The sequence below is a fragment of the Neolamprologus brichardi genome, chromosome 7, assembly GCF_056152115.1.
Source record: "Neolamprologus brichardi isolate AB-2024 chromosome 7, ASM5615211v1, whole genome shotgun sequence".
In the NCBI taxonomy this organism is placed as follows: Eukaryota; Metazoa; Chordata; class Actinopteri; order Cichliformes; family Cichlidae; genus Neolamprologus; species Neolamprologus brichardi.
Window position 1 is genome coordinate 19,650,644 of NC_142110.1, and position 24,609 is coordinate 19,675,252.

Below are 24,609 nucleotides of genomic sequence, written 5' to 3' on the forward strand. Positions count from 1 at the left end.
TATTTCCAATGGGGATGTGTGCCAGAACTGAAGGTGGAGCCTGCTGATAAGATACAGAGATTGAGTGAGATTTTTCATGTGAGACCAAATCTTTCCAAGACTCCCTGACACTTTCCATTTTCTTTTTTCTTGCTTGCTTTCTTTAGGGGGGCTAAAAACGAGCTTCCTTGAACAAAAACAGGTCTAGATCCTTTGAGGGGTGAGACTCTGCCAAAATCAGCTTTTGGGTAGTTTCTCAGCAGGAGCAGAGCTGACAGTGTTTTGTTCCAAGAGGAAATGTGTGCCATTTGAACCAAACTGCATCTAATTTTACGGAAAAATGATTACTGAAATTAAAATAAGTGACAGCTCGGGAGCAACGTTCCCTCTAAGCTGCGCACGTGCGCAATTGCGCACTGTTGGCACGGTCTCTGCGCACAGAAAATCTACGTTGCGCACAAAAAAAAAACCTAACCTGAATTTAAATTAAAATTAATACTTCAACAATCATGTTTTGCAGTGTTAGTCAGTAAGTGACTGGCTGCTCCCATATGGGATTAGAACGATGCCACCGTATCCCATAGTTCAGCCGATGCGTATATACGCAGCCAATCAACGTCATTGACGGGCTATGACAGCGTCCTTATGTGCCGACACCGGTGTTTTAGCTAGCAAAGCGGCGTGGCTGATGTGGAGTGAAGCCAAGTTAATGACAACGTGTACAACCATTGCAGATGTGAGCAGGACAGACGGAACAATTGACGGAAAAAGTGTGGACTTCATACCAGTTTTTAAATTGTGTTGATAGGCCACGTAAAACCAGAGTTGTGATAAAAATATGCAATGTTTGGTTTTCTTCCTGAATACTATCGTTGTTTATATTTACTGCGGGAAGAAACGGTAAAAACGGCGTTTTATAAGAAAAAAGGCTCGAAAGCCTGTGAGCAAAAACAAACCCCACCCCCACCTTTCCAATTGGTCCAAAAAAGTACCATGTCGACCAATCAAAAAATGATATGGCAACGTGACATCTTGTTGTTAAGAAACGGGGGGAAGTTTTAGGAGTGACGGCGGTGTGTGGAGATGTGAGAGATTTGAGACGTTTAGCGCAAATCTTGTGTAGTTAGTGTGTATTGTAGTCAATAGTTTTGTTGTGTGTGTCAGAACAATGAGGCGACTACTGAATGTTACAGGTGTTACAGGAGTGATACATCTCCTATTGTCAGGCCTGCAGGTATCAGGCTGTTGTTCTCCTTTATCTCATAGTGGACAGAAATATTTTTTGTTGTGGCACAAATAATTTGTGTGGCATCAGATTTTATGCAGAACAGCTGATTGTTCTGTAAATATTTTGAAATGTTTATTTAAAAATGCCTTGGCTGCGTTTAAAAAAATAGCTGCAAAAAACTTGCGTTGTTTGCCAAACTGAGTTACTTTTTTGAAGAAGTAACTATATAATTAATTGCCCAAAATTGGTCATTATATACTGCATTTTGCAGACAGAGAATCACAGGACTCTCTCCCAGTCCACAGACTCATACTCATAATACAAGTCAAAGCTTTATTAAAAAAATAACAAAAAAAGTAAGTTGTGTTTTCGAAATTGGAATTCAAGTTATTTTTACTTCCAATAGTGTTCACATACTACACAGGTCATGAACAAGATTTATTTATTAATTTTTATTGTAAGTGGGCTAAAGCAGTTAATTAAAAGTAGTCTAACATAAATGTAAACGCTGTAATTTGATTATTTTAATAAACCATGTAACTTGGATGGATAAGATGCCGGCGTGACCACAGTGCACACGTCTGATGTCGCTCACAGTGGTCAAAGGGATCGCTCAGGGAGTTTGTGTGTTCGCTCAGGCACATGAAAAATTAGAGGGAACATGGCTCGGGAGGAGAGTAAGTACTGTAATTAGAACCCATTGTGTTGTAAGAAAAAACTCGCTGTGACCACCTGAAGAAACAAATTAGTGTAGCACGGAACAATGAACCTAAAACACACTGTATGTGCTTTAAAATATATGCTTTAAAAATAGCTCTTTCAGGGGCCAGTTCGGGAGGAAAAGAAGCCAGTGTTGGTTGCAAGTAGAAAAGAAAAGAGTAAGGAGGACTCCAACACAGAGAATGTGCTGCCTTTTCGGTGAAACACTGAATTGAACCCGAAACCTGATTTCTACTAATTAATGCCACAATGTTCAACAAATGTTAGCCTGACATTGTTTCAGTAATCACCCTGTCTGTTTCAAAAAAACATCCCTCACAACTTCGAATCAGCAGTTCAATAATCAACAATTCACAGTTGAACTTTTAGTTAACTAATCCTGCAAAAAGCATTGCTGTACCTACAAAGACAGATGAGCACCAGTCCACAATTTCTCTTTGGTTGGCAGTGCTGCTTCTTAAACATTACTAACCACACACTACCACCTAGTGGTCAACAAATGGAAGCACTAGACGGCATTAAGCACTGATTTCTCCAAGGAGACTGGTCCACACTGCCATTCACCAATATCTGACCCGTGTTACATTTTACAGTTAGAATTTATGATTTTGCAATCAAAAGGATAATTCAGTGTCAGGCCTAGCCTATTACAGGAGGGGCTTTACCTCCACCACACAGATATTAGTCTAAACATGGGGATGTGTGGTGTACACAAGTGTAGTGACACAAATTGTGTTGTGTTATAAAGAACATATCACCTAAAAATCTTCCAAATCAAACATGTGGCGATCCCTTGTGTATAACACAGCAGCCGGAAGCAACGTTCCCAGGAAATGCACATTATGGGCTAAGGGACAAAAAAGATTCCGGCTTTAATCATTAGTAAATTCCATGTTTGAGGTACAGGTGCATCAGCAGTTAGTTCTCACCTGTTTTACTGGAATTCTGAACATACCTAAAAACCTTTGCTTATGTAAACTGGCTGTACTACTGTTTACTGTTTACATGGGAAACTGTGAATGACTGCAAATGAAACCCTCTTTGACTTAAGAATTTAATCTCCCTATACAGGCGTGCATAGGATCATTACAAACATAATCAAGAACAGAGAGCCTGAAGGTGAAACTGAAAAAGTGAACTTTGACCCCCCCAATCACACAGGCTAGCAATGTTTTGATTAGCTCTGCTCTTGATCCCATGGCCTCTCCACGGGTTAAATCTCAAGCATCCACTTAGAGCGCAGCCAGATGCTGAGTGCTTGTGACCTGCAGCAGCTTATGGCGAAAGTACATTACTTCTCCTGGCTGTGCTACTTGCTGTCTGACTCAGGCTATCAGGCTTCTGGTAAAATTTTCAGCGTGTGATCACACCATAAGTACCTTATCACCTTTAACCAGCTGTCAGAGACACATAATCTCCTCTCTAAAGTGCTGGAGGATGATGCTCAAGACAAGCTCATTAAAACCTGCAGTACTGTTAATACAGAAACAGTCAATTTAAAAGGTACAATGTGGAAAATCTCACCACTGGATGGCAGCAGTTGGCTCTTTTTGCACTGATTAGCTGCTGTTAGCCAGTGTTAGTGAAACTTCCTTTGATCTAACATCGCTGGAGTCAGAGACTTAGTAAAGAAACTCTCATACAATGTGAGAAACTGTTAATTAGAGGAACAGTGTAAGTTTTAGGCGCGTAATATTAACTGGGAAAATGTTAACTTGTGATTGTTGCTATGTAGCCACCTTATTGTCAGCTGCCTGGAGACGGTAGGGTTGCACATCTAATCCGCTGACAATAAGTAAGTGTCACAATATTGGGAATAAACAAGAATGGATGATTTCATGTGTTAGAGCCCCGACTTTGCATCAGCAGGCGAGGTGGAAGAGGATTGCATGGAAATTAGGGAGAAGAGAAGGCAGTGGTAGAGGAAGAGGCAGATGAAGAAGGCAAAGACGTAATGAGAAATACTAATGTAGGCTCTAATGGATAAAGTCATTTAATAGTGTAGCACATAATTATTTTACAGCTGTATAACTGAACATACTGAGCAAATTAGCAGCAGAAAGGGTATCTCGGGTCATTTCTACACTGTTTAAAAAAAACAACAACCAAAAACGCCAGCAAACATATAGCAATAAAATGTAAATGACCATTCATGCACCGTGAACACAAACAACACTTTTTTTGTTACAGTCAGACTATTAGAGAATGGATCTTTGATAAACAGAAACAATGGTTACCGTAAACAGCAGATTATATTGTGTGCTGTATGTGTGTACGCGCTCACCTTTACACACCAGCAGGAAATTAGGAGGCTTATGTGCAATTGGCTTGACTGTCTAATCATGACAAATCAGCATTTACTGATAGCAACTAGAGGCTAACAGATGTGAAGATTATTAATTTTATAGTATGTGCGCAGGCAGTGATGAAGTGGAGCATGGTATGCAAAAGAACAGTAGTTTGGAAATTCCCTGTATGTGTATGACAGCTAAAGGTGTGTGCAGTGATCAAAAAGTATTATGTGGTTATGGGTTTGTAGCTTAGCTTAACAGAATACAGTTAATCTTTTCATTTCCAGCAACGCCCTGCTTCCAGGCAAAACAGCTGGAAAAGCATATTTTTATGAAGAGCAGGAGAAGCTTTTCTTTGTATTCTTTTCATTGTTACAGCATTTTTTTTAACTAGCAGATAAAAACAGGTGTGGGCAGTAAAGTGCTCTGCTTAGAGATACACCACCTGACTTTAATGAAAGGCCCAAAAGTGCCATAGAATCAAAATGCTCCTCTCGAGCCTTTATGATGGTATCCTGCAAATCAATCTATGACCCCACTGTGGCTAAATCCATCTTTTATATACAATCTATGCATTTGACATGGAACGTTTACAGGTCAAAAGACAACTACAGATCATGCACGTGCCTCTTACCATGTCTTTGAAGGCGTTCTCGATGGCTCCAATCACCAGGCTCTCCTGCGACACCTTCTTCTCTGTGAAGAACCGTGTCGGTGGGGTACTGGGGGAACCCGGAGCCCCTGCGGCACCCCGGAGCGATGCAGCCCTTGTAAGGACACGCTGAGATGAAGGGGTGAGGTGGTGATTGATAGGTTCCTCACCCAGGCACGTGGGCGGCACAAGGTTAGGAGTACAGAGGATCTCCATCACTTCCTGTAGGTGCAGGGCAATGTGGTGGTGGAGAAGACGAGAGGCCATTACAGCTGCCCCGGAGCCAGCGTGGCCATCGAACAATGCCCAGTAGTGTAAAGTTAGGTCTTCAGAATTGTCCTGGAAACAGATAAGAATCAAAGTAAATAAAAATGTGTCAACATTAAGTATGCAAAATGCGAGAGGAGGAACTTCATCTGACTTTGCATTCATACTGATCTATGAACTGCACGCCGAAAATCCACTGAATATCAAAGGTGGATGTATGTGAAGTACAGCCTGATGGGCAAAGAGTCGTGACATTTAGGAACCGCTGATGTACTATCATTGTAATGGTGCACAGAGTGAAAAGAGAGACGTTTTTAATACCAAATCAGAACCAGTTGAACTCAAGGTACAGCTCTCAAACACAAACAGGAAGCTGTACTATGTAAATTGCGCTGCTCACAGTTGGTGGATGAGAGCGCCTTTCTACACAGCATTCAAATTCATCCCATCGGTCTTCAGTGTGAAGACTTCGTAATCTGATCTGAGCTCAAACCTCCCCACAGATATGCACGATGCCCATAAGTGAATGAACCTGATGTTAATGTTTGCTTTCGCTTAAATCTGGAGGTATTAGTAGGTGCGGTATGATGCAGTTTGTGCTCTGAAACCGCACACCGCGTCCTCTGTGTTGATCTACAAAGTCTCACCTCCCACATAAGATTCAAAACGTCTTGAGATCTGGCTGATTCATTGCTCACCTTTGAGTTTTTGGTCTTCACAAAAAACAAAAAAAACAACGGCCTGATTTCTGTATAAAGTTACATATCAGCACAGCTCCCCTATCAGTAATGAAGTCACATAGCCACAGAGTTGCTGTTGCATGCATCACATTTTGCTGCGCAAAGTAAGCCTCTGATTGTCTATATATGGCGCAGGCAAATTCTACAGCGCGAGTCTACGAGGCAGGCAAAGAGCACTAAAAAGGCTCTAACGCTACATCACTGCGAAAGTGAGTCATGAGATACTTGCATGAGTTTGCTGTAGGCTCCGGCTGGGCCTGATTAAAGTACTGGTGAGCTGAGAGGAAATTTTATGAGCAGTATTAGTATACTGTAATCACAAAGGACTTTTAAAGAGCTGGTAAACATTTTGCGCTTTTCGTCTTTTCTCTGCCTTGTAGGGAATGGGATAAATTGCAAGTGATCGAATTAAGTGTGTCAATATGTCGTGACAGTAGAGCAGTGACACTGCATTTTGGTATAATGATACACAGTTTTCTTTAGTACTCCATCTGACACAATGTTCTTGTGAAAGCAAACAAGGGTGACTTTAAAGTGAAATGTGTGAAGAGTCATTGAAGGCTACCGTGGAGTGTGAAGGACGCTAAGCTGTCCGCTCCAATAAACTGCTGGGTCTCACCAACAGGCCCCAGGGGAATTCACTGATGAACTCATTCTACCTGCATTACTTTCATCAATAAAGCTAAAATGTAAAGGCTTCAGTCTGCCATGGCATTTTTCTAGAAAGAGAGGAGGCATTATGACCCTTAAGTCATGCATGATAATCTGCTAAATTCTGTCAAACGTTTGGTCTGCAAATATAAGACTGTCTCGTAGAACACCGTTTCACTTGCTCAGTGATCCTTTATTAACTTTCCACCCGATTTCACCAAAAGACTTTTCCTTTTTTTCCATTCTTTTTACTTCAGTGCAAATAATTATTTTGGCTGCCCACATGTTTATCCATCCAGACAGCGTGCTATTTCTAAAGATAACAAATGGAGAAGAAATACAATAGATCACAGCATGGTTTGTACTCTATCCTTCTCTGTCGTCCTTTCCTGTCGTGAAAATGCATCTGCAGAATGTCCGTGAAGCTGGATGTGATGGTGTGGTGGTGTGGTGGTGGTGGTGGTGGTGGTGGTGGTGGTGGTGGTGGTGGTGGTGGTGGTGGGGGGGGGGGGGGGGGGGGGGGGTAGAAACAAACCCTCCATTTTGACTTACCAGGTTCTCCTGGAGGTCCAGACTCTCACCATTAGGCAGGGAAGATCTCCTGCGGGTCGTGGGGGTTCGGTTAGGCGGGAGGCTTCCTGCAGGTCTCCCTTTAACAACCAGGACCTCACAGCAAGCCTGATCTTCATTTAATGTGCTTTTCCCTGCATTGATGACCCTGGACAGAGAGATATTTAAGAAATTCCATATACGAAACTATCATTTATACACTATACACATTGCAATGGCATAAGAATCTTTAAATGAATGTAAAAAAAAAATTAAATATCTGTGTAAAAGAAATACAGAAATATAGTCTGGTACAGAACAGAAATGTTTAACAGACACGATATACTGTAGTTACAGTACGGTTATGTGGTATAGTATCATGTAGAATTGGTACTTTATTAAATTCAAATATCCAGCAGCTCCATTTCAAAACAAACATCCTTTCAAGAAATAAATACACTAATTGCATGATATTAAAAATAGGATTTGTAAACACATTTTCAAGGGAACTATATATAAGACATCAGTTGTCATCTTTGCTCAAATCACTTCAAGTACATCCTTCTACCAGGACAAAAACAAATTTCAATAACAGCTGTGGTCTATGACTGTGCCTTTAGCGCAGTCACATTGATATGAATGTTCTACATGTTTAATAGTCTCAAAGTTTCTTGCTCAGCACATGGCTGCAGATGTATGAGATGGAAGCTGTGTGGTCTGTCAACCCAGTGATGGTTTTTGGACTTTAAAACCATCCAAAAACACAATTTCTGTGAAACAGTTTACGTGACACCCATCTTGACAGCGAAACATTAAGAAATGACATCAACGAGTTCACTTTAAATACATATTTCAATTTAAGCCTCACACAAGTAGGCCAAAGGACAGCAAGACACATAAATACTGCATTATACAACACCTGGCAGATGGTGCGCTGCTGCTGCGAGCTGCTGTGTAGACATTGACAAGCACACGCTGCTTAACACCACTCCAGGCATTCTCATTTTAGCCACAGTGAAGTCTAGTCAAGTGAAGTGAAGTTGTCTACAGGGGGCTTTTCAAACTACGTGTATCATTTTTAAGATCAGACCACAAGAGAAAAAGAGCCAACATACGAAACGGGAATGTAAATTTATAAAAATTATGCCACTTTTTTTTTCCTTTAGCCAGGCCCTTTAATATTTCCTACTATCCTTAAAAGCATTAAGCTATTTTGGATCTTATGTGTCCAAAGGGAAATTAGACCAAATAAATGACAAGCGATATGGCTACATGTTGATATGAGAGGCAGTCACGATTATTTCCCAAAGGAGAATCCTTTGTAAACAAACCATGAGAATGAACATGCAAAGCAGTGATCCTCTGTCTCCAGCTAAGAAAACACTGAGCCATAAAACTGACAGGATATTTATAGGATATTATTATTGCTGACCTACACAGTGAGCTATTCACTGCTTCCCCACCCCAAAAAACACAATAAGAGCAATGTGTGTCAAGGATACCAACAACCATTAGATGACATAGTCATGGGCCAGAACTGTTAATCTCTGAATTCAAGTTTTTTAAGCCTATTGCCACAGGTCTGTAAAATCAAGCAACTAGCCATGCAGGTTGTAAAGAGTTCACTTAATTTGAGTCTGCTACTATAATAGGATGCCACCACGGCAACAATACAATACAATACAATACAATACTACTTTATAGCACATTTAAAAACCAGCGGTACACCAAAGTGCTTCACAGTAATACAATAAATTAGAGATAGGAACAATAACAGGGTATAAATAAACCAGCAGGTGGAGAGCACTAATTAGTGTAAACAGTGTAAATAAGTAAAAGAAAATACAAAAAAAACTCGACTAAGAGGTTATTCAGCAATAAAGCAAAATGATTAAAAGTATATAAGGGAACATTTGCAGGAAACAGGCACTAAAAGACTGAATCGATTCAGATGGACGAATAGCAGTAGGAAGATTATTCCAGAGGTTGGGTGCAGCTATGGCAAAAGCACGATCACCTCTGGTCTTCAGCCGTGACCTAGGTTGCACTAAGAGCAGTTGGCCAGTTGATCTCAGTGCTCTCCTAGGAGTGTACAAGCTGAGAAGTTCAGTAAGATAGCTAGGAGCAATGTTATTTATGATTTTAAAGGTAAGCAACAGAATTTTAAAATCAATGCGGTAGGATGGGGGTGATAGGATCAAACCTGCCAGTTCCCATTAAGAGGCGTGCTGCCACATTTTGAACGAGCTGCAGTCTGCAGAGAAGGGTAGATTGGAGGCCAATATAGAGAGAGTTACAGTAGTCTAATCTGGAGACGATAAAGGCATAGATACGTTTCTCAAGATCCTTACAGGGTATGTAAGGCTTGGTCTTGGCAATTTGGTGTAGTTGGTAAAAGCTAGATTTAACTACAGTGGACACTTGTTTGTCAAGTTGAAAAGAACTGTCCAAGAGAATGCCCAGGTAGCTTACAGTAAGAAAGTCAGAAAGAAAGGTAGCAAACAGCCCAAGTGAACCTGTTAGGTTCTAGGAATATGGCTATTGAAAGCTACAATTTCCGTTTTGTAGTTTACAATTTCCAATACAGCCTGTTAAATTTCTTCCCTCCAAGATATTCTACAATGAGCTGTAAGTGTTATTAATGCAAAGTGAAAGCACAGCAATCAGCCACGAAGCGGCAGGCCACATAAAGTTACAGAGGAGGGTCTCCAAGTGGTACGACACATGGTGTGTAAAAGTCACCAATGCTCTGAAGACTCCATGATTGGACTGTTCCAAACTTCCTCTGGCATTAACATCAGCACACAAACGGTGCGCCAGAAGTTTCATGGCATGGATTTCCAAGGAGTTTGTATAGAAAGTGTATTGTATATTGTAGGTGTATTGCGTAAGGGGTTCAGAACTATTTTCCACAAAGTGTAGATAGAGAGAGAGAGACAGAATTATTATTTTTTTATTAATGTAGGTGACTCAAAAAGTTTTACCATTAGTTTTTTACATTTACATTTTCAAGCTACTACACGCCATTTTTCTCTGCACTTTGAATTTAAAAGGCATATAACAAAAGGTTGGTAAATTAAGTTGTTGTTAAAAAAGAAATAGCTGAAGCAGCATTTTGCAATTGATCAGTTTTTCATGGCAACAGGTGAGTAACATGACCGTGTATAAGAAGAGCATCTTAGAGAGCAGAGGTTACCCAAAAAGGTTCACCAGTCAAATTGTGGAATAGTTCCAGAACAATGTTCCTAAACAGAAAATTAAGACTACAGTACAATCTACAGTACATAATCACATCTCAGATTTAGAGAAATCTCTGTGCACAAGGGACAAGGGCAAAAAGTGGCACTCCATTAAAACGGGATCGATTCTATCATGAAAATCACTGCATGGGCCGATGAACACTTTAAGAAGTCACTGTCTGTAAAAATAGTTCCCAGTGACATTCACAAATGCTGGCTGAAACTATCACACGAAGAAAAAAGAGGGGATGCTAAACAGTGGTAAAAATGGCCCCGCCCCAACTTTTGAAATGCGCTGTTGCCATCAAATTTTTCCTTACAATCAAAATCACATTCACTCAGCGTTCACTCGCTTATCTTGGTTATCTCCAGCAGCTCTATTCCCCTTCAGTCTGGCTCGCCCTACAATTTCAGAAGCACACCACTCGAAGGCCGCTAACTCCAACTCTTCATACACCATCATGCATGACTGAGGCCAAAGCACTGCGAGGCCCGACGTTCAATTGACCTTGTAAAATACACATAATCACAAGATTAACAACAGTTGAGGTTCCAATCCTTTCATCTCTTATATGACAGGAAAAACCCTCCACACCCGGAGGCATGAACTGTGTCCGAGAAGAGGGCTGTCATATTCACTTACTTCATTTCAGTTCTTCGTATGAGAGACAATGTCATGACCTTAATTATCCTGTCAGACGTGTGATCTACATAACTATATTCCTTCTTTGGTTTGAGGAACTTATTTTATTTTATTTTGGTCATTTTTTTTCTTGTTAACATACATTTATTGTAGTTTTGTATCTATATAATTGAATACTGTAAAATTTTACATGTGTATTGTGGATGTAAAAGCCAAACTAGGGACAATGACTGGAAATTAGCAATAGCTATGAGCAGTATGTCAGTTTCTTGTTTCAGTTAAATTGTCACTATCAAATTGAAATTTCAGATAAATGGACCGATTCTTTTGAAGACATCAGACATCAGGACATCAGGGTCAAATGGTGGAAACGTGACCCTAGAACTGAAGAAGCTTCTCGGATGAGAGGTGAAGCATTTTCAAGCAACTTGAAAAAGTCCAGACGCTTTTCTTTCCAAGCTTCTTACACTACAGTGACCTGGATGACTAAGAACTTTCACAGATGAAAACAGATGATACTAATCTAGAAAAATTAGACAAGGGAAGCAAAACTGAATATGTCACACAAAAGGCAGGAGACTATCAAAGTAACACCGGAAGTAAGATAAGCACGAAAACAAAGACTAAGACACACAGGCTTGACACTGGGACCGGGGAGGCAAAGAAAAGAAACAGAGAGAACACTCAGAGAAACTAGGGTTAAATAATGGTATAAAGAACATAAACAGTCTGAGGCTCAATTGTAACACTCATGATAACCTAAAAAATAACATTCAGGAACCAGACATTATCAGTCTATCTCCTCCTTTCAAAAAATACAAGTCCAGACAAAAACTCACAGAAGTGATGCCAAGTTATAGAAAAAAACCCAAAACTAACCTTGAGGCAATGAACACATAATTATAGCTTTTCATGTTAGCTAATAGATGGTGAACATCAACCCACCTATTTCAATTCTTTGTGTTTTTCAAAGTTTTATAATCTTACTATAATGATTATAGGGTATCCATGTCTGTTCCCTAATTTCTCCTAGACACTTTAATAAGTCTGTTACTTGTACACATATGTTTTTGTCTGTATGCAAGTTAAGCATTTTTTAGTGCAATGGCACATGTCTGTATATTTGCTACAGCAGGGGTGGGCAGTGAATTCTCCCAAGAGACAACATAAGAAACTGGCACTGTTAGCTGGAGCACTGAACAATAAGCGCTAAGAAGAAGAAGAAGAAGAAGAACAAGAAGAAGAGGGATAAGAAGAAGAAGAACTCAGTTTGGCTCAATGTTGATTTTTATCTGTTCTTGGTCGGCCCTCCACACCATTCCTAGTTTCTCATGTTAACCCTGGGGAAAATGAATTGCACATTCCTGTGCTTTACTGAAACTCCCACATTATAGCTGCTGATTGTTGTAGAATAATATTATCATGATATCAATCATGATAACTTGATTAAGGAAGTGCAACACGTATTTTGTTCAACAGTTACTCATACTTAGGGTTGCCAACCGTCCCTTAAAAAACGGAATCGTCCCGTATTTAGAAACAAAAGTACACGTCCGGTATTGAGCTGAAAAGGGACGCACTTTGTCCCGTAATACAGTGAGAATCAAAAGTAGTCTATAAGTTTTAATGTAATTAACGCTTTGTTTGAAAACATAATTCTCAGCCCCGCTCCTGCTTTGTGACCAATGAGCTGACAGCACACTTATGACAATTCGAGTATGACAATTCAGATTACCGCTCATCTCATTGGTTGAGGAAAGGTCGCTTGCGGAGAAAATACCGGAAGACAACAGATGACCACAACAAAAAGCATGGCCAACAGGGAATCAAACGCCGACACTGCGGTGCAAGTCTCAGACGACAGTACACCTGAAGCTGGGCAAACACTGTGCGATTTTCAAACTGCACGATTGGCTCGCATGGGTTATAAGTTCGTAGGTCACGATGCAGGGTCTCACACTATACCGCCCGATGCTCTGATGCGACCTGAGTCACACTGTGCCTCCATAAAATGAAGGTTATAACAGAAAATCTGTCGCTCGCTCTTCCTCTCTGTCTTTCACTCACACAGACACACACCACCATCAACTTTGCTAAATTGCTAATGAAAAACACTGATCAGGCAGCTGTGATTGAGCAGCAATGTAAATCCAACTATTTACACGGTTGTTGTGGTCGTGATAATTTGGTGATGCCACATCGAAAAGGCTCGGATGAGCTTTCCAAAGTTCTACAAGTTGTGCCTCCGTCGCTTGTGTCCAGATCACACGCTGCACAGCCGTGCTGCTCCGTCTTTTTCACCGACGTTTACGTGTTTGCGCGTGAGCAGTGTGAGCGGCTGCGGTGACACCCTCACGAGCGATTGATGATCGGGAGCTGGTCGTGAGGTGTTAATCGCTTCTCGTCACCCCACGTATACTACACGATGCACGATGAAGGCCAAAATCATCGTGCCACCAAATTGGTCGCACGACTAAAAAATCGGCTCAAAATGGGCCAAAAATCGCACAGTGTAAGCCCAGCATTAGACCAGCAATGTTTGTTCCTCTCAGAGAAAGAAAAAAAGGCTGCAAAAGTACAGGGAAGAATGGGAAAAGGAAAACACCTGGCTGGAAAAGTGCACGATAACACCTATAAAGTGCACTGCACTGTGTGCCGGCGCACTTTTTCCATAGGCATGCTTCTAATGGTGGGCACATGAAGAACATGATGGGGCGTGAAAGCTCGGGGAACCCTTAACCAATTTTTGTCCACCAGGCCACGGCAGAAGCAGATATGGTATGTAAACACTGGTTTGTTTGTTTTTAAACCCTCTGGTTAAGGTTAAAATGGGCATGTGCAGTGAATATCAGCGCTATGTGGCCAGAAGTGTGATAATATAATTTATTTTGTGTAATAAACAACTGCAAGGATAGATGATTACAACAAATAGATGAGTAATACATAAAAGTAATACATAGATGAATAATGATGATGAGTTATGATGCGTAATCATGGGAACAAGTGGGTTTACAAACGGGAGCAAAAGCTGAAATAATGCCTCTACTGAAGCCAAAAAACGGTTCACCACACTGGGAAGGGTGAAGACAACTGGGTCGCCTGACCACGAGGTGTCCCTTATTTATTTCTCAGGGAGTTGGCAACCCTACTCATACTTATGATCCAGATTCATCAGTAAAATGGAGAGAATGTTGTCTCCGGGAGTTTAGCTGATTTGATTTAGAGCGGCAAGGTATGGTGGGTGTGTTCCGGTTAAAGAACACGGAGGCAGCTTCCAAGTTTAGGAGATTTATTCAGCTGTGGTCTGTAGTAACGATACATAAAGCAACCATCAGTACAGCACACATAAAACATTCAACATGTCCAGACATTATTCTAGCACAGAGATAGCACAAGGAACTGTATTCAACACTCACATCTATAACAACTTCAACAATTACACAAGATTTATAATTAGCATTAACTAGCTTAGTAGCTTACATAGCATATTAGCGTATTAGCATAGGATAACATTAGCATAGCCACGAGGGAACAAACACACAATAGCAGCTGACATACACAACATCATGTAAACAGAACCCACCTTCTGGCATTCACACACAGCAATAAACCAAAACCCACGAGATACTGGTGAGAGGACACAAGGAAAAAATGCTGGCTATCAGCAGCTACTAAGGCAGACTAGCAGCACAAGGCACAGAGTGGTGCATTCAAGGAGCGTCAGCATAGACATGGTGAGTTCAATGACGTAGGACATATCAATTTCCACAGCGCAAACACTATCTATAAACAAACCACAACACTTCAACCAAGCAAATAACGTGTAATCAGTGGGCTTTCTAACACAGCCGCCCCCGACTGTCTGCACAGACAGTCGAATCCAAGGTAGAAAGGTCACTCAGGTACGTGGATCCTTATCAATCGACTCCAGTCGAGTAAAAGGGTGGTTTATACAGACGCAGACGAGCTGGTGGCAGATCTGCCATCTTTGGGATGGAAGGATTGGCACGCCAAGCCTGACATTGCCTGCAGTCCCTCTGCTACCGTCTGACTGCTGCCCTCCCCAGGAGGATCGAGAACCGGCGACGTAGTTCAGCCAACACTCTTTCTGGTCCAGGATGAAGGAGGGTCTCATCAAAATCCTGGATGATGAGCTTAGTCAGAGGATGTTTTGGGTTTAGTATGATCGGGTGGATGGTGTCTAGCTCCAGCTGCTCAACTCTTCGTAACCTTCCACCAACTCTGATGAGTTCCGTATCCTTATCATATTCGGGTGATAAGGAGTTCAAACAGCTGTTGGTTGGCAATGGTCTACCAGACCTGAGTGCCTTGGCCTCCTCTGGGAATGACTCTGACTGGGCCTTCATCAGGAGGAGTTTCTCAGCTTTGATGTAATCGTCTGCTTCACTGTGCGAACTTGAGTTTGGGTCAGCCGCCCCATGTAGGGACCGCGCTGTTGTCTTCATGAGATCCTTCCAGGTGGAGAACATGCTGATTTCAGGAAGTTGAGGGCAGGAGTCAACCCTAACCTGTCCATAGAAATATGATTTCTTCAGATCACCATCCTCTGGCTCTGGATATGCTGGTGGGCTGGTCGGCCAATGATCCTCAGATCGACATAAAAGCTCAGGGCCTTGGTGCCACCGGTGTGGTCGTGACAGCTCCTTTAAGGTCTTGCCCCGGGTAATGTCATCTGCAGGGTTATTCGCGCTATCCACATATCTCCAGGTGCTCCCATCTGTAAGACTCTGGATCTCTGCCACCCGCGTGCCCACAAAAACTTTATAGCTGCAAGATTCTGACTTGATCCAGTGGAGCACGATAGTAGAGTCCGACCAGAGAATAACTTTTCGAATGGGCAGCGTGAGCTCAGCTTGAAGGAGACCAGCTAGTTGTGCACCGGTGAGAGTTGCACTTAGCTCCAACCGTGGCATGGACAACTGTTTCTTTGGAGCCACTCGGGATCTAGCCATTACAAAGGCAACATAGACTTCCTTCTGAGCAGTTTCTGTCCGCAGGTAAGCGACAGACCCATATGCTCTCTCGGAAGCGTCGCAAAAGATGTGAAGGTCTCTGCTTGAAGCAGACAAATCAGCAGACGCTGGTGCATAACATCTGGGGATTTCCATTTGGATAAGATCAGGAATCTCCTTTTCCCAGGCAAGCCATCTGTCACGAAGGCTAGGTGGCTGGATCGGGTCGTCCCAGCCGAGCTGCTCCTTCCAAAGATCCTGTACCAGAATCTTGGCCCGTGTGGTGAACGGTACTATATAACCTAGCGGATCATACTGACACGCAAGTGTTTTGTAGACGTTCCTCAGTGTAGGTTCAGTTCTCTCCCCCAGTCGATGTCTGTATTTGAAGGAGTCACGAAGGCAATCCCAAGTCAATCCCAGAGTTTGCTCCCAAAGGTCCGTGCTAGACTGAGAGAGAAATAGGTCACTACTCTCAGATCTGACATTGGATGGAAGATGTTCAATGACAGCAGGAATGTTGCTGGCCCATTGACGTATCTCAAAGCCCCCGGTGTGAAGCAGCTGGCGCAGACTGTCGACTAGGGCCTTAGCTTCCTCTTGGGAGTGGGTGCTGCGGAGGCAGTTATCCACGTAGAACAACTGCTCTACACAATCAACGAGGTCATGATTGGAACTACAAGTGTCCCGGACGTGCTGCTGCAGTGCATAGATGGCACAGCAAGGACTGCATGTAGTGCCAAATGGTAGCACTTGCCATTCATAGATCTTCGGCTCTTCATTCCTCTTCATGTCCCGCCAGAGGAAGCGCAGCACTGGTTTGTCTTCTGGCAACAGGCGTATCTGGTGGAACATACCTTTGATGTCGCCACTCACAGCAACTGGATACTGTCGAAACCAAAGAAGAACTCCTAGCAAAGATGGACCTAGGGCAGGTCCGGGGAGGAGAATAGAGTTGAGGGACTTCCTTTCGTACTGGAAAGAGCAGTTAAAGACGATCCTGTCCTTGTTATTGTGTCGCACCATGTGGTGAGGTATGAACCAGGATTCTGCAGTAGTTCTAGCTATCTCATGTGGCACCACAGCTACATAGCCCAACTTCTCTAGCTTCTGAATCTCCTGACAATATACTTCGGCGCGTTGTGGGTCTTTGACAAGTCTCCTCTCTGTACTGCGCAGACTTGGCAAAACTGCTTCCATAGGAGCTTGAAGCGTGGCGGAGTTGGCGCGACGAAGCAGTGGTGTGGCATACCTCTGTGTCCCATCAACAGTGACCCTGATGGTGGATGTCTGGAGTAGGTTCAGAGCTTGCTGATCTTGCTTCGATCGGGTTACCTGCTTCTCGCTCACATAAGGCAGCGTATCAATCTGCCAGAGACGCTCAACATTCCTGAAAAGCTCACTGGTTGGCACAACTGTTGTTGTGAACAGGCACTGCTGCTCAGTTGCAGGAGTTTGGTCGATACTGATAGGACCTTGGAGCGACCAACCAAGCTTCGTATGGACAGCGGCCACTCTCAAAGGAGGGAATCATAGGTTTGGGAATGCCATAACCTGTGGCGAGGAAAGGGTACGCATTAGCTGTCGGTAGTTGATGTAGCTCGGACTTAGTCCGGGTGGGAGTGCAAGATAACTCTGCTTTGGCAGGGTTAGGGCAGGCTGCACAAGCGTACTGCGATAGCTGAACTGAGAATGGAGTAGATGCCTGGTAAGAGGTATCAGGTGCAAAGGTAGTAGACCGACGTCCAGCTGGAACAGTTGGGTGCAGCACTTGGGGCATGCATTGAGAATGCAATGGATGCGAGGCCATGGTTACTGGAGGTGAAGCTACCACGGGCGCTGGAGGCTGAGTCACGGTAAGTGTTGAGGGTGGAGCGACTAGTGGTACAGGAGGCTGACCCACGGGACCGACTGAAGGTAGAGCTGCATGGGAGCTCGAATTACTATTCTCCGATGGGCATGGTGAGACTCCGGAACCACTGGTTTCTTGTGCTTTCTCTTTGAGGAGAGAAGTAACCATCTTGGCTATCTCCAACTCGTTTACCCTCTTCTTTAGCTGTCGTCGCCTCTCCAGCTGTCTGTTCAGCGACTCTTGGGTTCTAATGGCTTCTTCTTGTAGCTGCTGGGCCTCTCTGGCTTGAGCTTGAAGTCGTTGACATTCATATTCGACTTGTTGATCCTCTTCTAGGTGCCGTTGGAATTCCTCAAGTTCCATCTGCTTTACTCGCTCTTCGAGCTGGGCTGTTTCCAGGTCTGATAATGCGTGGGAAGGGAATCTGCCTATCGACGAGCGTGATGCCCTTGTGGACGTGAAGCTGGAGCTCTTCTGGGATGAGCGTGTTTTACCACTATGTGAACACTGGGAAGCAGTAGCCGGTTGCGTGGTTTGGGTTTGTCCCTCAAGAGGGAGTGTTGAAACCTCATAATCGGTCAGGTAAGCAGGTGGCCGTCGCTCTCTCTGCGAAACACGTGGGGGTGCTGAGTTAGTCTGGACATCTGTCTGTTCCATACCTTAATCAGTACTCTACTCCGGCTCGAAGGACCATAAAATGGAGAGAATGTTGTCTCCGGGAGTTTAGCTGATTTGATTTAGAGCGGCAAGGTATGGTGGGTGTGTTCCGGTTAAAGAACACGGAGGCAGCTTCCAAGTTTAGGAGATTTATTCAGCTGTGGTCTGTAGTAACGATACATAAAGCAACCATCAGTACAGCACACATAAAACATTCAACATGTCCAGACATTATTCTAGCACAGAGATAGCACAAGGAACTGTATTCAACACTCACATCTATAACAACTTCAACAATTACACAAGATTTATAATTAGCATTAACTAGCTTAGTAGCTTACATAGCATATTAGCGTATTAGCATAGGATAACATTAGCATAGCCACGAGGGAACAAACACACAATAGCAGCTGACATACACAACATCATGTAAACAGAACCCACCTTCTGGCATTCACACACAGCAATAAACCAAAACCCACGAGATACTGGTGAGAGGACACAAGGAAAAAATGCTGGCTATCAGCAGCTACTAAGGCAGACTAGCAGCACAAGGCACAGAGTGGTGCATTCAAGGAGCGTCAGCATAGACATGGTGAGTTCAATGACGTAGGACATATCAATTTCCACAGTGCAAACACTATCTATAAACAAACTACAACACTTCAACCAAGCAAATAACGTGTAATCAGTGGGCTTTCTAACAATCAGGATTATGTCATTCCCGCCTTTGAGCGATGTGTATAAGCAACATAAGCAAAAAGACCATGTGCTGCACCATGTGACAGAGGAAGCACTGGGAAACACTGTATGTATGAAGTGCTGCTCATGTGCCTCCTCTCCACAGTTGGGACTGACATTTACTTTATGCATCTTCTTTCCCATGGGAATGATAAATTATGTAGGCTACCGGAAAGACAGTGCACTGATAATGCTCATCCACATTTACTATGCCACATGTTTGAGCTGCTTGAAAAAATGTTATCTTTTGTTACCTTGAAAATGTTAGCTGGGCACACCCTAGCTGTCAAACACCTTGGAGCGCCCACTCTCTCACCTGTTAAAACAGATTTGATCATCTCACCGGCATGCCCTCACATATGAATGCCAGCAGACCTGCAGATAAAACATGCAGTGTGCAGTGGTGGGACTAGTGTTTACCTTACAGACACACATATTGAGTATTGATTGTACTGCTGAGGCTGCAGTGTCCACTGGGTCAGTGAGTGATTGAATGAGTGGGTGGAGGTCAACACAAGCATTTGGCCTCCCCAAAAAACAAATTTCAGTCATACTTTAGCAAATATTAGTAGGTAAGATTAACTGCCTTTACAAAAACCAAAAGCCAAAGTCTAAGAAATCTGTTTAATAAAGGTTAGAATCACCAGATTCCCCATAATACGATATTATCGTAATATTTCACTTACCATACAAAACTATTGCGATTTTTAACATTATGTGATATGCTGAGGATTGCAATGACATATGTTGTGATTTATCACTTTTTTCCAGCTGCAAATTAAATCTCGAAGTTACAATTTTTCAATGATAACCTCATCTTACTTAATTTACTTTATTTATGCTGCTCAATGAGGTTGTCAAGCAGAACAACACTGACACTAAAACCTGCCAAAATGTTGCAATAAGATGGAATCAGTCTGTTGATTCAACTAGGTCATGTTGGCAGTTACAGGAAATAAAATGAAACTGTGATAAATCATCCCAAAAAAAAAACAAAAAAACATTTCTTATGTGCCTCTGTCTACATAGGAATTCCCATTTGAATGAAATTTACATTTAATCATTACATCATTTTTCAAGAACCTTCCTGTTTCATACGAATACAACCAGCTGGCAGCCAACTGAGTTGAGTTATGCTCACTTGCTCTGGATTTATAAATGAAACAGTAGTTATTTACAAACCTTTGACAATTTCTCTGAGAGTTATTGCAGACATTTCAAGTCAGTCTGCAACTGTTTGCAGAAAGGTTGCCTCCTATCTGGCGGACCGCGCAATCACCTTGCAATCAAAAGTGGTGATGAGTGTACAGCACCAATGGTTCAGGGCAAACAATATACACCTACAAAGATGTTGCTGTCCTAGTTTTACTTGTGTGACTAATTCAGAGCATTAGCTTGCTTTGAATTAGGAGGTCGTGTGTCCAGTGTTGGATGGTTTTTCACTTGATTTGATTTAATGTAAGTGCTTGGCTAACATTATCTCAGGATCGTGGCACATGAGATGTGCCCACAGTTTTCCTAGATTATTTTAACTTATTTAATAAAATATCAATATTTGGTGTCCCTGGATCAATACATATGCCATGCAATATATCATGATACTATATACTGATTCCCCACCCCTACAATTTAACACGATTGACCACTCTCTTTCACACATAGAAACCTGGTATGGCTTGCTAACTTGCATACTAGCTGCAAAAGTAAACTCTCCTGTTGTTCTGCGAGTACGTTTCTGTTAAATAAGCCATGGACTCATTCCTTTCTTCTATACTGTTCTTTATATTTTGACCACATAAAAGACTAACTGAGTCTTTTAAGAGCTAGAGGGTTAAGGTGAGAACAAGAGAAACTCCCCTCAGCTTCTCAAGTCTGGGAAAGTCAAGCAACACATAGCATGACAGTGCTACACCCAAACAATAGAATGAACAAGCGAGAAGTTAGTGGTCTTTGTGTTTAGGGGAAGAAAAAATAAAACACTGGGGAAGAGCTGCTGTAAGTGTTACCTTTCTGCAAAAGTGAGGCATGCGAGTGTGCTGCAAAGAGACAGTGACACAATTGGAGTGAGCAATACTCAGTGATCCATTCAAATGTTCGCGTTCACTGGAGCAGACAGTGTACCCACTCAGAGACAGTGCATCAGAATCCTCCTTGTGAAGGCGAACTGCTCATTCTTTCTCTGCTGGAAGCCACGAAATAACCCAGGATAACCTCGGAAAGCTCAGCAAGGACTACTCAGAAGAGCAGGAGCAAGAAGGAGAAAAATTAGGCTGAGCCAGCCTAAGCCCAATCTGACTTTTACTTTCCATCGCCAGTGGTCAAATGTTTCAATCAAACCTACAAGAGCGATTAAATATTCATAATATTGAAAAAGCAAAAAGTGCAACAAACATGAGCCATTTGAGTAGAAAAAAACAAAAAAAAAAGCAATAAATTTGGTCAGTACTATATGCTGGTATAGTACCTTCAAAGTCTTCATGTTTTTTGGTTTATCAAAGTGATCCATTGATTCCACTAATCCTTCTGAGTAGACCTGCAACGGATCACTACTTCTCAGATGGGCTCAGATTTTCTCAGCTGGCAGTGATATTTCATGACAACAAAGCCTGCTGGTCAGCCAGCTGTTGACAAATCCCTGGTATGACGTATGTCTCGGTTCTGGTTGATTCTATGCCAAGTTAACACACACACACTGATGGCGGGAGTATCCGCTGAATGTGTTAAGCAGGACTGTTGAACTGATCCTGCAGAATTATGCATCTCATTTGAATATGTTGATTTTTATAGCCACAGAAACCTTGTGACACAATGATGATGAATAACAATGATCACAGTATCTACACAAAAATCTGAATTTTCATTTTAATGGAAACTTTGATCATAAAAATAGTCGATGGCTTCTAAAAACAAAAGCCAGTCCTAATCTGCTCTTTTATGTCTTGAGATTAAAAATTCACTATGGTAGATTAGTTAAAATAAATAAATAAATAAGGGCGACTCCCACAATTTCACTGTACTTCTTAAATCTACATGAAGAGACAGCAGATAGCTCTCCTAGTATTAAAACAGTCAATTTATCAACTAGCTGATCAGCATAAAGTAATAATAATAATCTGCTGTATTTAAGCAAGACAGCAAGAAATGTTTTTTTTAATTCTCTTCTTCCAACTTCTAAAAATTCAGGATTTAGGAAGTAATGTTTTTCCAAATAACCAGTATTAACAGATCACACTGAGCTCTTGGAAATGATTCGGATCATTTTCTGCTATAGTTTAATGTTTTTACTGCATAAAGCAAGAGGAAACATTAACAAAAGATCAGGTCAACTGATAAGCCAAAGTGCTCTTTCAGGCTCTTGTCTCTATGCTGCTCAAGCAGCCGTGTCTTAAGAAAAGAGTGCTACAGCAAGAAAGCCTCGACTTGAGATGACATTCGCTTGCACTGCTAAACTGGCTTCCTAGCAGGAGTGCTAAACTGGAAATATTAGATTTCCATCCTAGTGCTCTTACTAAATGTAATCGATCAATGAGGAAAGAGAAACTTCTTTATAGAGAAATGGCATGAAGATAAGACTGAACTGGGGGCGTGGGGCTGTCACGCACTGTAGGTGTAGGTTTAGGATTTTTAGGACAGGACACAACCTTACTGACTTTTTGTGGGACTGCATGAGTAGGAGGGACTGTGACTCTGCACTCTCAGGAAGCAGATAATAATGAGACATCCCCAGATTACTTGAGCTGTGTACATCAAATGTAATATAGTGATGAAGTAATTATTTTTAAGCATGTAAATCTCAATGACTCATTTGTTTCCTCTCCAGTGTGTAGGCTTTAGAAACAGGTTGAATAATTCACCATGCATTTTATCATGTTCTGCCATTTTAATTCAGCTGTGTTCCTTGCTGACCAAACGCCAAGCCAGAAATTGGCTTTTTATGACTCCAGCAGCTGCACTAAGCGCTGTTTATAACACAGTACGTCCATTAAGAATACATTGCAGTTTGTATTGCACTTTCCTGCAGCCTTGGAAGAGCCAAATGTATGCCTAAACAGAAGATGTGATATCAATAATACAGCAGATGATCTCAGGTCCAGTTGCAATTTTGGTCTCAAGTTATCATGTAAGAGGATCACGGGAGTGTAACATAAGCTACATTTGAGGTAATTCGCCAGCTTTAAACAGATTAACTGAGAAAAACTATTGAAATGAGATTTTTCACACAGGGAACGAGATGAACCTGGAGACAGTTATTCAGATCCTATCTGTGAGTGCACTGCTTATCTCATACAATATCAAAGGCCTGTGACCTTGTGTTATGCAGCTTAACTGGCCTCGTTATAACCTGCTTTATGGTATATTGCCCTTTTCTACACCATTTGAAAAATAAAGCATTCTTATCTGGTTACAGGGGAGAGATAACAACGACCTTCAGCTTGGTGGAGGTATTTTTAAGTCTTGGAAATACAGGAAACCTTGATGTTTATAATAATATTTGGCATGGTATAGAGCCATCAGCTGTACTTGAGCCTGTTTATCATCTGAAACATATGTGAAGTAGATCATAATAAGTAGAAGAATAAAGAGAAGGGCTTGTGTTTTCTGTTTACGCCTGTGTGAGTGCTCTCAGTGGTCCAGGAAGACCGCGCTCACTTCCAAAGGATGCTGCGTGGAAGAAAAGATGGACGCATACAGGTTATACTCACTCTGCGTAGCCGGTGGACCACGGCAGCCGCTTGGTCTCCTTCAGGATGAGGATCGGTCTTGCGATGTGATCCGCCGAACACTCGATCTCGTCTGGCGACAGTCCCAGGAAGTCCGGTCGGGTGTACGGGAATTTCAGCGGCAGATCCGAGCCGCTGGGATGGTCTCCGTTGGAGCCACCGGCCATCATACCTCCCATGAAATTGGCTACCGCCGACTTCACCCGCGTGAGCATGGTCCTGCTGCGGCGTGGGTCCAGGCAATGCGATTGCGTGAATGCCACCCCACCCCACACGCACCCCCTTCTTCCAGTCTCCCTGGCAGATCCCCGCACGGCGACGCAGATTCGCGGCGTGGAAGAAAGCAAAACACTCAGGATCCGCGGAAAGTCATTCGGCACAGCGATTCCTCTGCGAACACGGAAATAAAAGCTGAACAGGCTCTCTCTCACACACACAGAGCCAGACTGAGCTGCACAGCAGTCATGTGACAAACCGGTTGCTGCTGGTGGATTTGGTCGCTGGTAGCCTATCTCAGTGAGCCGCTTACTGTTGACAGTGCTGGAGGTCAAAGGTGCGTAATCCCGATGTGACGCTTACCTCCCGAACAAGGTGCAACACAAGGCTTTGAGAAAAAGGCGGTGACCCAAATCCATATATATACATATACATATAAATGGAGCCACACTGACTGAACAACACACAGTACAATAAACCAGCCGTGAGG

At 42.5% G+C, this 24,609-nt stretch overlaps 1 protein-coding gene across 1 annotated transcript in view; it reads right to left on the reverse strand.

Moving 5' to 3' along the window:
• The window catches only part of ppm1h (protein phosphatase, Mg2+/Mn2+ dependent, 1H), a 44,456-nt gene extending 20,065 nt beyond the window's left edge, over window positions 1-24,391 (reverse strand). The window contains exons 1-3 of the mRNA XM_006782477.3: window positions 23,886-24,391; window positions 7,081-7,246; window positions 4,853-5,209 (exon numbers count right to left, since the gene is read on the reverse strand). Coding sequence (XP_006782540.2) covers window positions 4,853-5,209; window positions 7,081-7,246; window positions 23,886-24,118 — 756 coding nt within the window. The 5' untranslated portion in view covers window positions 24,119-24,391. The remainder of the gene's footprint in view (window positions 1-4,852; window positions 5,210-7,080; window positions 7,247-23,885) is intronic.
• Between the last annotated feature and the right edge of the window lie 218 nt (window positions 24,392-24,609).